Source organism: Oryzias latipes, chromosome 9 (assembly GCF_053564925.1).
Source record: "Oryzias latipes strain Hd-rR chromosome 9, Olatipes_Hd-rR_3.1".
Taxonomy (NCBI): domain Eukaryota; kingdom Metazoa; phylum Chordata; class Actinopteri; order Beloniformes; family Adrianichthyidae; genus Oryzias; species Oryzias latipes.
Window position 1 is genome coordinate 14,709,607 of NC_136245.1, and position 16,831 is coordinate 14,726,437.

The 16,831-nt window shown below is 38.9% G+C and overlaps 1 protein-coding gene across 7 annotated transcripts in view; it reads left to right on the forward strand.

Moving 5' to 3' along the window:
- rimbp2b (RIMS binding protein 2b) overlaps positions 1-16,831 on the forward strand; it is a 125,018-nt gene that overhangs the window by 87,383 nt on the left and 20,804 nt on the right. For all 7 annotated transcript variants that reach the window (XR_002873875.2, XM_023958637.2, XM_078952719.1 and 4 more), the window contains exons 5-10: positions 867-971; positions 10,155-10,205; positions 11,821-11,841; positions 15,114-15,315; positions 15,657-15,805; positions 16,171-16,250. Coding sequence is in view for 6 of the 7 variants with exons in the window: in XM_023958637.2 (XP_023814405.1) it covers positions 870-971; positions 10,155-10,205; positions 11,821-11,841; positions 15,114-15,315; positions 15,657-15,805; positions 16,171-16,250 (605 nt within the window). In the remaining variant the exon portion in view is untranslated. The remainder of the gene's footprint in view (positions 1-866; positions 972-10,154; positions 10,206-11,820; positions 11,842-15,113; positions 15,316-15,656; positions 15,806-16,170; positions 16,251-16,831) is intronic.

The window sequence follows — 16,831 nt, forward strand, 5'->3', positions numbered from 1 at the left end:
CATCTCAAAAAACCCTCAATTATACCCATTGTCGAGTATGGTGTTGGAGCAGTGATGACTTTTGTGCAGCCACGAATGGCTTACACTTTTTCTAAACAGAAAGGATCCTAAGAAAAATGCCAGATAGTCTTTCCAACACATAAAGTGTGGTTAAAATCAAGTCAGGCAAAATGCAGCATCTCATCTTCTGCAGAATTTAAAAAAAAATGATCAAGATTTTGAAAATGCCCACTCAAAATCCAGCCTTTAACCTAAATGAGTTGTTGAAATAGATGTAAAAGCAAATGACCAGAATCTTGATGATTAGGAACAATGTTGAAAAGAAGAATGAACCACAACATCTCCATAACAACATTTTTTTCTTTTTTGTTAAAAGGTTGATACACATAGATAAGAAATCATCGTATTATTGTTTCTCTGAGAATTTATTTTTGTCTAACACCAGAACCAGCCACTATAAAATTACTTTTTTTTATTCCTAAAATCATATTTTTACTCACTACATAATTGAAGGAAGGGGTACTAACTTTTACCAATGAGTAAGCTTACACAGTCAAGCATTTCTAATTCTCATTTACAGCAAATTTCTCCAAATTTTTATGGATATAATATTATCAACATGGTAGTTGCAGAGGTTAAGCTAAGATTCATTCTATGAAATATTTAACTAACACTACAGTGTACATGAGCCTCTGTACATGTAATGGACATTGGAGTTGTGCCTGAATGTGGAGTCAAAGACTGGAGATGCTTTTTGTGATGGTTCATTGTCACTGGATGATAGTTCTACTAACCGTCACCCTTTCTATCCTTCTCACACTACAATCTTTCCCTCTGGCCTCCATCCCCACAACCTTTGCGGGCAGCATATGCGCGAGGCTGCGGAGAGAAGGCAGCAGCTAGAGTTGGAGCATGAGCAGGCCTTGGCTGTTCTCAATGCAAAGCAGCAGGAAATTGACCTTCTTCAGAAGGTAAGAGATCTAAGCTTGTGAAACAGGGGTAGCTCCAGAGGGCTTGGTAATATTGTTTGTGCTGGTTTATGAATAGATCAAAAAGAATGTAGGTAAAATGCACGCTATGCAATAAAGAAGAAGCCAAACTGAGAATGAGATCATAGAGACTGACTACTTAACTTAAATTTATTATTCCAAGAAACCACCCTGTAGTGCATCCTCTTAACTTCATTCTTCAGCTGTCCATCATTTTCCTAGTTCGAGCACTCAGGTTAGAAACACTGTCCTTGTTTGTTACAAGCCAGCAAATCTGACAACCAAAACATAAAGTGGATATAACAAGAAAAACAAAAGTGTCACACCAGGGCCAAGATAGTCATACCTCCCTCTCTGTGCACTAGAGCTGACTGTAAAGTCAAAGAACCCAATGACAGCTGAGACGGCTGATATTGTGAGCGTGATTTGAATTGTCATTGGTGCCATCTCTGGAAACACTGTTTGTACCCAAGTGTTGCAGCATTCTAACTTCACAGTCAGCCTTTTAAAGCCAGTCTCTCTCAGCTTTTTCACTCATGAGCAGAAGCTAATTATTGCCTTATCTTCTTTCAGCCATTGGGTGCTCTCTGTGCTCCTAATTGATTGCTTGCAAAGTCGATTTATGAATTTGTTAATTCCACACATGCTTGCCTCTTGCAGTATTATAAGAAAATATCATCTGGCATGCTGTGTGTCTTCAAAGTGTCAATATTCTATGGTAAGAAACCTCAATTTACTTGCAAGCGCTACAGAAGTCTCTTTAGTTATATGGGAACAGTATGTTGAATAAAATTAAGTGTTTGCTTGCACAGAGCGTCAGTCTAGGCTAAACAGCCACTCAAACATTAACTCTGTTTATGTGCTTAAAGCTGACAATCTTTTACAGTAATTAATTAACACGTAAAGACAAATAATAACCAAAGGGAGTTTTGCCAGGGTTTTATAATTAGCATCAGTTTATTTTTAGGCTTAGTGATGTGTACAAAATCTGTAAATTATTAGCAATGCTGCTGAAGGAAAATCTGTTTGTAAAAAACGCAGGAAACTGTTGGTGTGCTGACAAATTTACACATGCCTTTTTTTCAAAGTGCCAGTTATTGAATTGACTGTAAAAACAACTAAAAAGGTTGATTTTTAAGTAGCTGTGTTTATTTACAGTGGGGCAAGTATTTGTCCTTCACCAGGTCTGCATGTTGTCCCAATTAAAAGACAAGAGGTCTGTAATGTTAATTATACTGTAAATACCTTAACAGTGAGAGACAGGATGTAAAAAAATCCAAGTGATCACATTTGATAAATTTTTTAAAGAAGTTATTTTTATAAAATACAAATTTGATTTATAAAAAAACAAGGAATTCTGTCCTTCACAGACTTGTTCCTTCTTCTTTAAGAAGTTCCTCAAGTCGTTACCTGCATTGATGGCTCCTAGTTTAACTTGTAATCTGTATAAAAGACACCTGTCCACAACCTTAAAGGTCCTATATCATGCTTTTCTAAGTCTTTTAGAGTAAGCTATATCCATATATAATAATATATTACCTCTGGCACAGTAAAGAACGATTCTTTTAATGGATTATTTTCCTAATATTTTCTAATTTTCCTACCAAGAAGTAAGACGACGCTATCTCCGAGGCACTGTCTTTTTGCTCCTGTTTTATGACATCAACCGAGAGTTTGCCTTGGCAGCGTGTCTGTGTTTCACCACAGAAAACAAGAAACATCCCCGACTTTTGCAAAGACGGATGTGCAATATTGTGGACATAAATGAAAGCTAGCTCTGCAGAGAAAGTGTGTGCGTGTGCTGGGAGTGGTGCTGGTAGAGCAGACTCTTCCTGGAAGGGGCTGTTCTTCACTTTCATACTTAAGAATTGAGAATCCACTTTTTGTGGATTGGGAGGGGCTGGTGCTCAAAGCGCAGTTTCTTAGAGGAATACAAAGAAATGTTTAAATGGATCAAAATACCACCTTGGGTCTGTTTTTTGTGAGGAACATTATAATACATTAAAAGCTCAAAATGTTGATTTTGCATGACATGGGCCCCTCTAACAGTCAGACTGCAAATTCTCCACCATAAGGAGTTGTCGAAGAACACCAGGGACAAGATTGTCCACCTGAACAAGATTGGAATGAATCAACCTACAAAAATAAAGCAACTTGATGAAAAAATATCAGCTGTTGAAGGAATTATTAGAAAATGGAAGAAACATTGACTGTCTTCCTCCACCCAGGGATCCATGCAAGATTTTACCTGATGGAGCTTAAAATTATCAGATATTTATGGGGAGCTGAAGAGACCTGGGACCACCGTAGCAAAGGTTACTATATGTGCCAAGGCCGCAGAGGTAGGAGTACCTCTGATCGCAAGAACATCTTGAACCTTGGCACTGTCTATTTGCACAGATCCTGCAGTAACCACATGACCAAGGAACTAGGTTTTGTTGGTATGAAACTATGAAACTCACATTTTTCTGCTTTACAACAAAGCTGGTTCTCCAGGAGATGGTGTAGGACGCCTCTGACGTAAAGCACATGGGTCTCAGGGTCTGGAGAAAGGATCAGGATGTCATTGAGTTATACAAATAAAAACCTACAAAACTTATAAAGACACTGAAACACAACAGGAGCTGTAGTAATCCAAAGGGCATGACAAGATACTCAAAGTGTCCATGTGGTGGGTTGAAAACAGTCTTCAATTCGTCCCCTCGTGCGCACTATGGTAAGCACTACAGAAGGCACTACAGAAGTCCAATTTGGTGAAGATCTTGGCACCTTTAACAAGATCAAAAGCAGTCTGCAACAGAGGAAGGGGGTAGGCGTTATGCACAGGGACATTGTTCCATCTTCTGTAGTCAATGCAAGGGCACAGCCCCGATCACGTTTACCAACAAAGAAAAAGCCAGCCCCTGCAGGAGAAGAGGGACGAATGATGCCGTCCTGCAGGCTTTCCTGCCTCATGTTCAGGGGGAAATTGGGTACATGTGGCCCTTTGATGGTTTGGAACCTGGAAGAAAGTCTATGGCACAGTCTTAAGGACAATGTGGAGGGACGTACGTTACCCGAGTTTTACAGAAAACGTAGTTTAAATCATGGTAAACAGTGGGAACATTACTAACAACGGGAGGTTCTAGAGTACGAAAACCCCGTTTAGATCTATGTATGGCAGCTGGATTCAGACGGTTCATTAAACAAAAAAATCCATAAAAAACTCTTCCTGAGACCCAGTCAACATGAGTAGTGTGTCTGCACAGCCACGGATAACCCAAAATAACAAGAGGCGTAATTGAAGCAAAAACAAAAAAGTCATAAGCTTAGTGTGATTACCTGAAACAGTCACATAAACTGGTACGGTACAAGCAGTGATTTTATGAATCAGGGAACCATTGATGGCATTTGCATGTAAGGGGGGATTTAATGATTCAACTGGTAAGTTTGCTTACCACTGCTTTAGAAATTAGATCTCCATCAGAACCAGTGTCTAAAGTCCCGAATTCCTCCTGGAGCTGTCAATGAAACCAGGAGCTCTGTAGATGGCCGTGAGGGCAGGAGGGCAGAGAAAAAGAAGAAACCCGACTCAAAAGATTTCCCCTGAACATGGGGAGTCGAGGACAGTTGCTGAGAAAATGACCTTGCTGTCCACAGTACAAACAAAGCCCTGCCTCCATGCACCTTCAATATTCGGCAGCGGAGAGACGTAATGATCCTAATAATCCATGCTGCATGGGTTGCAAGGAAGGAGAAGAATCCAGATGAAGAGCTTGAAAGATGGGTGGCTTCAGCGAAGAACACACTGCGATGGAGAGAGGGTTGTAGAGCTGTGTTTTTCTCGTCCTTGTTCCCTCATTCTCCAGTCGATATGGACCGCCAGATCGAGCAATCCTTCCAGCTCCTCCGGAACCTTCCTCACTCCAAGCTCATCTTTGAGTGCGCTGGAGAGGCCATGAAGAAAGACGTTCACTAGCGTCTCATCAGGCCAGCAGGTGCTAAGCCAAAGTCCGGAACTTCACGGCACAATTTGAGACCTGCAAGCTCCTTGCTGGAGGTGAAGCAGCTACGAGGCAGCCGCTTGATGGGGCGTACTCGGGAAGTTGTATTGAAAAAGCTTGAAAAGAGCTGCAGAGCTCGGCTCCTCTGTTCCATTCTGCCAAACCCCAGCGTTTGGCCCGGGCCATCAGGAAACTGAGAGTAAAAGCAAAAGTGAGAGTGGAAGGCAGTCATGAAGCTGCTGTATGCCTAACATGCAGTTTTGCACAACTCGAGCTAAGGCTGATAATTCCTCTGCTAATGGCAGCTAATGGCAGTGATTCCCCTGCTGGGTTAGACATGGTCAGCTATATAATGTCATGGTTTGCAAGCAGGACGAAACTCAGATGCAGGGAAGAACCACCAACCACTATGTAACAAGTCCAAAACGTTTAGTGACGAAACATAAAGCCAAGTAAAGGCAAGGCAAGGCAAGGCAAGGCAAGTTTATTTGTATAGCACAATTCGTACACAAAGTAATTCAAGGTGCTTCACAAAACAGAAAAATGCATTAAAATCACAATACATCATAGAAATAATCAACATAAAATTTACTTTAAAAGAAAAGGAAGAAAAAAAAAGATTTAAAAAGAAAGGAAGGAAAGAAAGGTGCAGATAGGACCTTTCAGTCATATACACGGCTAAACAGAAATTTTTTAAGTCTAGATTTGAACATGAACACAGAAGAGGCCTGTCTTACGACTTCAGGGAGGCTGTTCCAGATTTTAGCTGCAGAATATTGAAACGCTGATTCCCCTTGTTTAGTTCTGACTCTGGGAATCAACAGGAGGCCGGTCCCTGAGGTCCTCAGAGTACGAGATGGTTCATATGGCACTAACATGTCAGAGATGTACTTTGGTGCGTGGCCATGGAGAGACTTGTACACAAGCAGAGCTGCTTTGAAGTCTATTCTTTGAGGTACAGGGAGCCAGTGCAAAGACCTGAGCACAGGACTAATGTGATCATACTTCCTGGTTTTGGTCAGGACTCGAGCAGCAGCATTCTGGATGTACTGAAGCTGTTTTACAGCTCGTTTGGACAGGCCGGTGAGCAGGCCGTTACAGTAGTCTAACCTACTGGAGACAAATGCATGGATAAGTATCTCCAGGTCTCGCTTTGAGATTATGTTTTTGATTTTGGCAATGTTTTTCAGGTGGTAAAATGCCGCTGATGTTACTGACTTGATATGGCTGTTAAAGTTCAGGTCAGAGTCCATGATTACCCCTAGATTTCTGACTTGATTTGAGGGTTTAAGAGACAGAGAATGAAGGTAGCTGCTGAGACTTTCTCTTTGTTTCTGTGGGCCAAAAATAATAACTTCGGTCTTGTTTGAGTTTAGCTGGAGAAAGTTGTTCTGCATCCACGCACTGATCTGTTGGAGGCAGTGGCTGAGTGAATCCACCGGCCCATATTCACCTGTTGTCAGTGACACATAGATCTGAGTATCATCTGCATAGTTGTGATAAGATATGTTATTACTGCGTATTAACTGCCCTAGTGGCAGCATGTAGAGGTTGAACAGAAGGGGTCCCAGGATCGATCCCTGGGGCACACCACAATTCAAGCCCATGTAGTCTGAGACACAACTCCCAATTTCAACAAAATATTTCCTGTCTTCTAGATAAGACTTGAGCCAACTTAGGGCAGATCCAGAGATGCCAACCCAGTCTTGGAGTAAGTAAAGCATGGCTGTGACACGGAATGAGTCAACGCTGATGGAGAGTTCGTTAAATCTTGTGTGGCTGATTAATAAAATGCAGGCAGCTATGACTGCTCCACACGTGCACAAGTGAATTGGTGGAGTCACAGCCAGCCAAAAGATAAAATGAGATCATAGAAAAACTCTTCAAACAAGCATAACATGACAGCCGTGTTTATAGGGAGAAGAAGGCTGAACAGCATCTAAACACCACCTTACTTACATACCCATTGTGAAGTATGGAGGTGGAAACATGCTTCAACATGCTTTGGGACAGCTGTTCTGCAAAGCAGACAGGACGACTGATCTGTTTAAGGAAAGGATGAATTAAGTGGCTGCACCAAAAAAAAAAAATTATATTGTTCTAGGATACAGAATTTTCATGACCAAGACACTGGATTATAGGGCTCAGTTTAAGTTATGGGTAATTTTTCGGTATTTGACACACAAAAAGGCACACCGGGTTTTAAGGCGTGGGCACGTTAAAATATCGGTAAACATGCATGCTGGTGTGTGTTTAAAAAAGGCAATGAGAGCAAAACTGAGTTAGATGTGATTTAATTTTTCAGTCATCAATCATCATCCAAAAATCCATCAAAGTCTTCATCTTCTGTATCTAAAATGAACAGCCGGGCTAAATTTCTATCAAACACGCCAGGTTCCCTTTCGTCATTGTCAGAGTCCGTCTCGTTGCCGTGCGGCTCTTCAGGAATGATGCTGGCTTTTGCGAAAGCTCAAAGAACAGTGCAAGCAGACATGTTAGCCCAAGCATCTACAATCCGTTCACAGATTGTGGTGTAACTCGCCCTGCACTGCCTCCCAGTCTTAATGAAAGTCTGTTCCTCGTCTGTCATCCCACGCCATTCACAACCAACGGTTGGAGTTCCTTCGTCAAGCCTCCCGGAATGACAGCAAGGTCCGAGTTCATTTGCTTCACTTGTTTTTTCACAGCGTCTGTGAGATGTGTGCGCATGGAGTCACAGATTAACAGAGACGGTGATGCGTGGAAAAAACATCTGGCCTCTTCATTCACGCCCATACTTCCCTCCCCCGTTCTCATGCCGTTGTCTTCTATGTCCTCTGCCTAAGTCCCACAACAACACATTTGGCGCACCGCCTCATAGGGCGCCTCCTACATTTTGGAGAGAAGACTTTTAAGTGCGCTTTACGGTCGTGAAAATACGGTACCCTAGCTTGTCACCAGACCTGATCCCAACAGCTCTTGAAAAGATTTGCTTGGAAAAATGGGAAAAAATACCAGCAACAGTGAGTGCAAACTTGATGAAGATCTACTGGACACATTTGACCTCCGTCATTGTTAACCAGATGACATAGCAAAGTATTGAGGCGAACTTTTGTTACTGTATTGTATTGTATTGTATTGTATTGTATTGTATTGTATTGTATTGTATTGTATTGTATTGTATTGTTGTTGTAAACAATACAATTCTTGAAAATCCAACAATGCGATCTGCTGAATTCTTTTTTTATATTCTGTCTCTCACAGTTTAAGTCTATCTATGATGAATATTACAGACCTCTCTCATCTTTTTAAATGGTACAACTTGGAGAATTTGTGACTGACCTCCTTTTTTTGCACAACTGTATGTTTTAAACCAAACTTATACTAAAACCATTTATTTTTGTCTTCATAGTTTGTTTTTTAAACATCAAATTATTTCTATTTAATATAAAAGCAAAACCTTTGACTAAATAAAAATGTAAAAAAGTAGAGATGGTGGATCACTAAAATTTTAAATTTATGGAATTATTTGAGCTCCATTTTTTTAATAAACATGATTGTTTAATGGCAATAAAAAACGTTTATGACATGAATTTCCAATTCGAAATTTACTCCTTATCAGCTGTGCTACCAACTCGAATGCGAACTGTAATACAAAGGAATAGAAAAATGTTTTCAATATATCTGAAATTGTATTTAATTCAAAAACAGCAGGTCAAATAACATTTAAACATATATTGACATTAACTCAAAAAGTGATTTCATAACAATGCAACTATGTTTGTTTGAAACAAGAATACTGCATTTGTGGCATGTCATACCTACAGTAATAGGATTGGAAAAAATACCATTGCTATTTCTAAGGACTTAACAACCATTAACATGAAAAGAAAAAAAGTGTATTTTGATTTATACATATTTGTTACTTTATGAGACAGGGTTTGATTCACTTAATTTTAATTCTGCGATGCTTTGGTTAGTATGCTAAATATAGTAATATCATTTTTACGCCATTATTCTGTTTTTTCACATCAGAACAGAAAAAAGTCTGGATTTAATCTGACTTTGCTTGGTTATTATTCAACAAACTGTACTTATCAATCAATCAAACAAGCTTTATTTATAAAAAGCACTTTTCATGCATGCAGCTCCACGCACTTTACAATTAAAAACAAAAAACAAAATACAAAAAAGAGAAAAAACTAAAATAACCCACCCCTCAATTATTACTGTATATACACCCCATGACCCTACACACAATGCACACAGGCACAAATAAATGACTTATTACAACAGAGGCTCTGCTGTGAGGAAACACTACATCGGGAATCTCTTATGCCAGGAGCAGCTCAGCCACAGAACATTGCCACAGCCCCCACCCACTCTAACAGCAACAGGGTCCACTCCACAGCCGTGAGGCTGTGATGTCAGATCCCAGCAAGGGGTGGCAACAACCCCAGAGCAAACCTTGGTACGAAGGATCCCCATATGGAAACATAACTCCAGAAATGTCAGTTGCCAGAAATAAGAGAAAAAAAGCAGACGTGCAGTCAAAAACATGTGCAGCAGCATGTGGATCAGCTTCCCGCTTTTCCCACTCACGCACATGCTCACGTTCCATCCACAGACAGTTTCAAACCAGGTTAACCATTACGATTTCATTTCATTGTGACAAACTTTTTTGACAACGTTTTTTTCCTACGGTGCGCAGTAATTTAAATTACCCGTTCGTGAAGGCTGACAAGTAACTATGTGGAAAACTATAAAGTTTTACTGATAGAAATTGACAGCGCTTATATAGTTGGTGGGGGGTGAGGGGTTTCACAGTAAAAGCGCTTGGACCTTTTCCTTCTGAGCCCACTGGGGAAAAATCTCATTGTGAGAAGAGATTGTCCCTGAAACCCGATTTATTTATTTTACTTCGGAAAGTACAAACTGACTACACTCCCGCGTGCCACTCTCTTTCCCTCTGCATGCCGATCCCTCCTCTTAAGTATGAAGGATACAGTTTTTATGAGTAAACTGATTTCAGCTGTATTGAAATTGAAAGGTCCAGTATTAATCAGGTCAGTGAAGTTTGCCTCTGTTTTGGGTTCGAGTGAGCTAATGGTTTGTTCAAAAATACATTTTATTGCTGCTTTAAAGAAAATCCTAACAGCAACACAAACATGAAAATAAGTGCACTCCACCTTGTGTTTCCCAGGCTCAGGTTGAGGCTAAAAAGGAGCATGAAGGTGCTGTTCATCTGTTAGAGGTGAGCGTCTGGACACTGGGGTGGGTGTGGGTGGTGTTTTTCTGTGGATTTTGCTCAAGGACTAATAAACTGTAAGAGATTTCTTTTCTTTTTCCTTTGTTTGTTACTCTTCATAATTTCTCTTTCCTAAATGTTGGAGTTGCTCTTTCTTCTTGTGTGTCAAAGACACTATGAGAAAAGATGAGAAAATTTCTAAAATGTAAACATCTAATGTATTAATTACTTAATGATAGTTTATAGAGCATGGAAGTAACACCTTTGTTTGACAGAAAGGAAATTAGTTGACATAGGCGTTCATAAAAAGCTTAAGCCAGGGGTGTCCAAAACCTTTACAAAGAGAGCCTGAAATAGGGCGAAAGTGTTCGTGAGCCAACCATTCGACATTCTTTAAACTATTTCATTAACTTTTAATTCAAATGCATTTTATCACCGTGGCATACTTTTCTTTTTTTCACACAGAAAACTGATACATCGACATACTTTTTACCAAAATTACTGTCAATTTTTTGCACCGTTCATTCCCATATTGCATTTTGTAGTTAGCATGTCTCATCGACCTCTTGACATTGAACTCCATAAAAACAGCCACACTCTCTTGACATATTAGGGAGACCCAGTTATTTCATATTTCTCTGAACAAATATGCCAATCTTCACTTGTCCTGGAAGTGCCGGTCCTCACTGTCAACTTTTCTTTTTTATTTACAGTTGATATTTTAGAAATGAACCGGAAAGTGTCACAGAAGCGTCACACAACAGTGTCATCACAGGTTTATAACGGCTTGTAACATAATTTACCCAACCACGATCAAGAAATCGTACATACAGTTTTTAAAAAATGCTAGAGGCCAGTTAGTATTGATTTTATGAAAGGAGCCTGTGGACTGGTGGAAATTATATGTGGGGTGCAGTTGGCCAAACTTTGGATGTGCCGGGCTTAAGCTTTTCAATCAGATATTGTCTGTAACGTACCAGTGTGACATAATTTATGATTTCAGATGTATTAATACACCTTTTAAGGAAACAACAAGTTACGCTAAACATGAAAAAGACCATGAAGTGTTTTATTCTGGAAATAAGTGACAAATAATTTGCATTTTTGATGGTCTGGTAGTTTGTCAATGTCCATGCCAAGGTTGACTTGAGAGAAATACAAATATGATGGAAATGTTTTTTGTGTGCAAATAAATGTATAGGTAAACATTCATTTATGGGTCATTAGGATTAAACACCACCAATCAACCCTCAATAACCTGAAATAATTTCCCAAGGAATTAATCACGCTTATGTTATGATAATATTGATGAAGGCAAAACCCTATGCAATATTTTTCTAATTTGTTTCTTATGCATATTTTTTATACTAATGTCAGTTGTATTTTAGAAAATTTCCCAACTTTTAATAAGCGAAGTACTTCGCTTCGTTGGCTTGATGAAACATTTTAGGGAACCAGTCTATGAGACGAGAAAACTGACTTTTAGTCTTTATATTAGATGCAAAAGGTGAAGTGTGTGCCATTTCGGCAGTGCTGTGCATTCATGATGTGCAAGAGATATCACATTTGCTGTTTCCTACATCTCCTTTTATTGTATGGGTGTGTCTTTATGCCTATACAGAACCACTTGGACAGCATGCAGGTATTTCAGAATTGCTTTTATTCACTTTTTTATTTTTATGTTGCACCTTTCTACAGTGGACGGTGGTGGAGACTGTCAGATCTATTTACAACAGCAGCTATAAAACTGAAGAAATTCATACATTTTGGCCTCAGCATATCAGTGTAGTTGCCGTCAAGTTGAAGAAAAAGAAAAATGAAGAGTAAACATAAATCAGTTATGAGCAAATGTAACAATTCTAAGCTTCTTCAAAGCAATCTTTCTTGGGATTTACTACCCTGTCAGCACTGCTGTCTCACAATTTTTCTCAAAGAGGGCTCACATATGAGGGGCTTTTTTTTTTCCATTTCTTGTTAGTTTTTGAAAGGCTTGAATCTGACAGCGTAAGCTCCAGATTCTTCAGACTTGATCAAAAGAAAAAAATCAATGAACAATGGATGAAAGGCCTCTGTTCATAAAAAAATAAAGAGTTCTTAGAATACGGCTTGATTTCATTCAAAAATGCATGCTGGCAAAACTACTGAGAAGAAATATTACTTTGCAAAATCGAAGTCACAAAGAATTAGATTCTCATAAAAGGCCAGTATGCTTAAAGAGAATTCCTCCAGTATGGTGTTTGTTGTATTCTCCCATGGCAGATATTTCAGGCTTTTATAAGCCTATACATTTTAGCAGAACTACTGAAAAACATCAAAAAATCTTTTTGAGAAAGGTTTTTAAATATATTAATCAAGTGTAAAGTGTGTGCCTTAATGACTTTGCATGAATGTTATCCAGCATGTGTTCAAAAACTGTCAACTACCATGGATCCCATTCTTACGGAGCCTGTGAGCTGACATGGGTAAAAAAAATGAAACCGTTTCCACAAATTATTATTTCGTTACCACGAAATAATAATTTGTTCCCACGGATTAATAATTAAATCTTTCCCTCAAAATATTAATTTGTTCAAATGAAAAATTGTTTTCAATGAAAAAAATCCTAAATGCTGACTTTTTTCTCTCGCTCGAACCAGAAAAAGTTATTTGTCAGGCAGTCTCTTTCGGCTAGTCCCGATTTTGTGGAAAATGAAGCAAATCTTCTCATCTAATTTGTTAGATTTGCCAAGTTTCACTTTGCAATTACACTTTGTGTAATTATACTGTTTCCATTAAATCATTTAAGCGAATAAACACAAACCAACTTATGTGATCAGTCATTCATAAACACTTATGTGAGCAATCCTTGGATTTACAGCATATACCTTCAAATTTCTGTCCATGTATATCTCATTTCAATGCACGGAAGACATGGAGGATGTTTGGAGATCGGATTTATTTATTTAAAGTTCTACAAAAGCATCAGAAATCATGTCTCCATGTCTGGTTGATGAGACCATTCAAAATCTATCCTGGTAAGTTGACGTTCACTCTGTCCTGCCACAAACGCTGCTTTCCGCCGCTACTTCTGTATCTCTGTAACCCACGGTAATTCAAGAGGGGAAAAACAAAACAGGACTAAAACTAGAAGATCTATTTATTATTGTCTCGATGAAAATAGGAAAAATATCATAAAATTTAGGAGCCCCGAGCTGGCTGTCTGCCCATCCTGCAGCGACGATCTGTCTACCGGTCAGTAAGCTGCCCGGGTGCCGGCATAGCAAGCAAATTAGCTCCGCCGGAGTGGCACAGCGTGCTCCGCTGGCAGAGCTCGATTTGCTGCTCCAGCGGCAGACAGCGGTTTTCTGTTTGCCATCCAACCAGCAGCCTAGGGCCGCTCGGCGTAGCAATCACCTCGCTATAGTCAATGGAAAAATCAATGATGCAGTGGCAAAATATATTTTATTTATATTATTGCTTTAAACCACTTCCCTACTATTTACGGTAAATATGTTACCGGAAGCATTCACGTTTATTTCCGGTTGTAAATATGGGGTGTGTAAAAGGTCACAATCATTTTGAGGGAACAAATGACTAATTCGTGGGAACGGATTAGTGTTGTTTTACACATGTCAGGTCACGGGCTCCGTACATTCTAATGCTGTCTAAACTAACTTTTTGTAAGGATACTAACACCATCACAAATCAAAGTTTTTTTTCAGACTTCTTACAGCATGCTTTTTCTAGCAACAAAATGCATGAAACGGACACGGAGCAACATGGAGTAGCAAGCATGGCTGTGTGTTGGGCAGTGCTATAATAAATTCCAGGACCACTTCAGTGTCTTCTGGAATATTCAAAGAGTTGAGAAGTGTTTGCTGACGGATTTCATCATTCAAAAACACTCTCCAGCACCTGGAATTTCTCTTATACATGCCCGAGCGACCACTGTTTAGTTTGTTAGTGTTAGCTAGTGCATTAGCCTTTTGTGCTTTTAAAGTTCTTTGAAGCCATTGTGCAATATTTTCTTTTCTTATTGTCAGTATTGCATGAAAAGAACACGACCAACAATACTTAAAGGTTGACATTCCTTGTTTGCTGCAGACAAATAAAACAAAACAACTAGAGTATGTTTGTGGCCTACCCCTTTAGCAAAAAGCATACTTGGTATATACTAAAATTGAGGCAATATACTTGGAGTTAACTTTTCAAATACTATCTACTATTTTGAACTAAAATTGTTCCAATTTAGTCTGAAGACGTATTCAGTTAGTATACTTCCTATGTCACATGTACATGGTCTATGGTAGACATGCTATACTTATATTTAAGTATACTTAAATAAAACACATTTCAAATGTACTACTTTGGCTAAGGAATTTAGCATTATTGAAAATAATGCTAAAGTACTAAAGTTAGCAAGTAAGCAAGACAAAGCTAAGCTCCAAAGTTAACTGCATGGAAATATGCATTACTGGCTGTATATGATTTGACAGTTAAACATGTAGGTCTGTTGGTTCTGATCTTGACATGATCTTACTACAATAAGAAAAACGTGTAGACTATCATCAACTTCACCTTCTTGGACAGTTTGTGTTTTCAAACTACCCTGATTTTTTTTTTCTGTATCATTAGACATATTGTACTGTACTGGTGCATGTGGTTTGTACAAATGTACTGTCAAATGTACAAATGTCTTTATAGAAATAATTTTGTGACTATTGTGTGTTGGACTTTTAATTCCAAGATAACTGTTTTTTTTGTGTGTGTGAACGGTACATTTGCTATAGCACTTTTGTCCTGTGCTCACTTTTTCATAATGTGCAGCCTTTATACACGTCTTTTGTCTGTCTCTCTGCCTCTTTACCCACCTATTTGTCACTCTGTTGGCCTGTCTCTCGCTCCTCATTGACTCTCCCCCCTCGCCGTTATCAGGCCAAAGTGCGAGAGCTGGAGGAAAAATGTCGGTCTCAGAGTGAGCAGTTCAACCTCCTGTCAAAAGAGCTGGAGAAGTTCCGGCTCCAAGCTGGGAAGTTTGACATCCTCAACACTGAGTCCCTGACGGTGTACGACTCGCCCGGCTCTCCCAACAAGTCCTTGTCACAGCTCCTCAATGGATTGGCCCCCGTAGGAAAAGGTACATACATTATTATATTGATGTTTAGTTTTTTATTGGCTTGTTAAGCAGATTTATAAGTAGAATTGAATATTTGTGTCTATAATTGTGTTGCATAGAAACATTGCAGCGTTGCTTTCCTTTTTGAAGATAATGCATAAAATCCCAATAAATTCTTTTGCTTTCTGTAAATCCCTTTTAGTTAATTGTCAAGAAGCTTAGTAGTGTTTTATCATGAGTTGCCATGGTGCTGAAATGAAAGAAAACAAAAAGGATCAGTGCTTTGGGTTGTACTCTTTGTTCTTGGATTTTCATTTTCAAACTTTAAGATGCAGCGATCTGATGGTGTCTTTGTCCTGCAGGCAATGATGCTCCAACAAGCAAATCCTTGATATCCGAGTTCATTCGACCACTCCAGATCAGTGGAGACAAGCCCGAGCTCCTCTCCGTAAAGCCAACGTTTCTGAGTCGCAGTCGAGCCAGCAGCCCAGCACAGGCTTTGCTTTCTGAGGTACCTGCTATTATTGGCTTACGCCCAGTGTGACTCTTCACTTCATTTGTCAGTGTTCCAAATTTAATCCTTTCAATGGATTGCAAGCCCAAAGATAAAGTACTCTCTCTACTTTGTATCACAGACAAATAAATGTTAGGACTGTCACCCTGCATTGGGCTAAATAACATGAATATTAACACAGTTTTTTTTTTACCTTTCTTTTGTCCACCAAAAGTCACTTCAATAGTAGCTGTGTCCTTACAAAGGTTTAACACTTAAGAAAGACCACATACTTGCATAATTATTGTATTGATTATTTTTTAAGCTAAGCCTATACCGAAAACAGGAATTAGCATTTGATAATGATAATTTTCTTTTTCTAGATGGACAAAGAGCTCCGCTCAACCATTAGATCCAAACCCCGGTTTACAGGGAAAGTCCGTCTGTGTGTTGCCCGGTATAGGTATGTGCCACAGAACCCACCTATGATCAGTATTTCCAAATTTTAATCCATTACTGATTGCTTATTGTTGTTTATAAGTAAGCTCTTACCTGATTGTATTACGTTATTCGGAAAGTAACGCATTAGTTACTTTCTGAGGGAAATCTGCTGAATCAGAATATAATAGAAAATGACAAATATTTTCAGAGGTGGTGATATGATGAAAAATGATTTCTAATGAAAACAAAAATAAAAGTATGGGCCATCCTCTTTGAAAAAAAGAGAAAACTAATACAAATGCTATCCAATAAATGCAGGTTTACATTACTCCACTAATCTAAATTCAGTACCAAAGTCTCTTATTAGGAACACGAAAATTAAAATGAAATTGTTTGGGTCTATGAAGCCTTGCAGAAAATGTGTCTCAATAATTTAAGTTATTAGAAATAAAAAAGGCTCAAAAGCAGAAAAATAGACATTGTTTCGGTCATTTTTTTCTTGTGTCGATGTTTCATGTTCTCACTGCTTGCCACAATTACATTTTGGGTGGTTCAGCTATTGTAATACATGAGTTAGTGAACATGTAATGAATGTTTTACTTA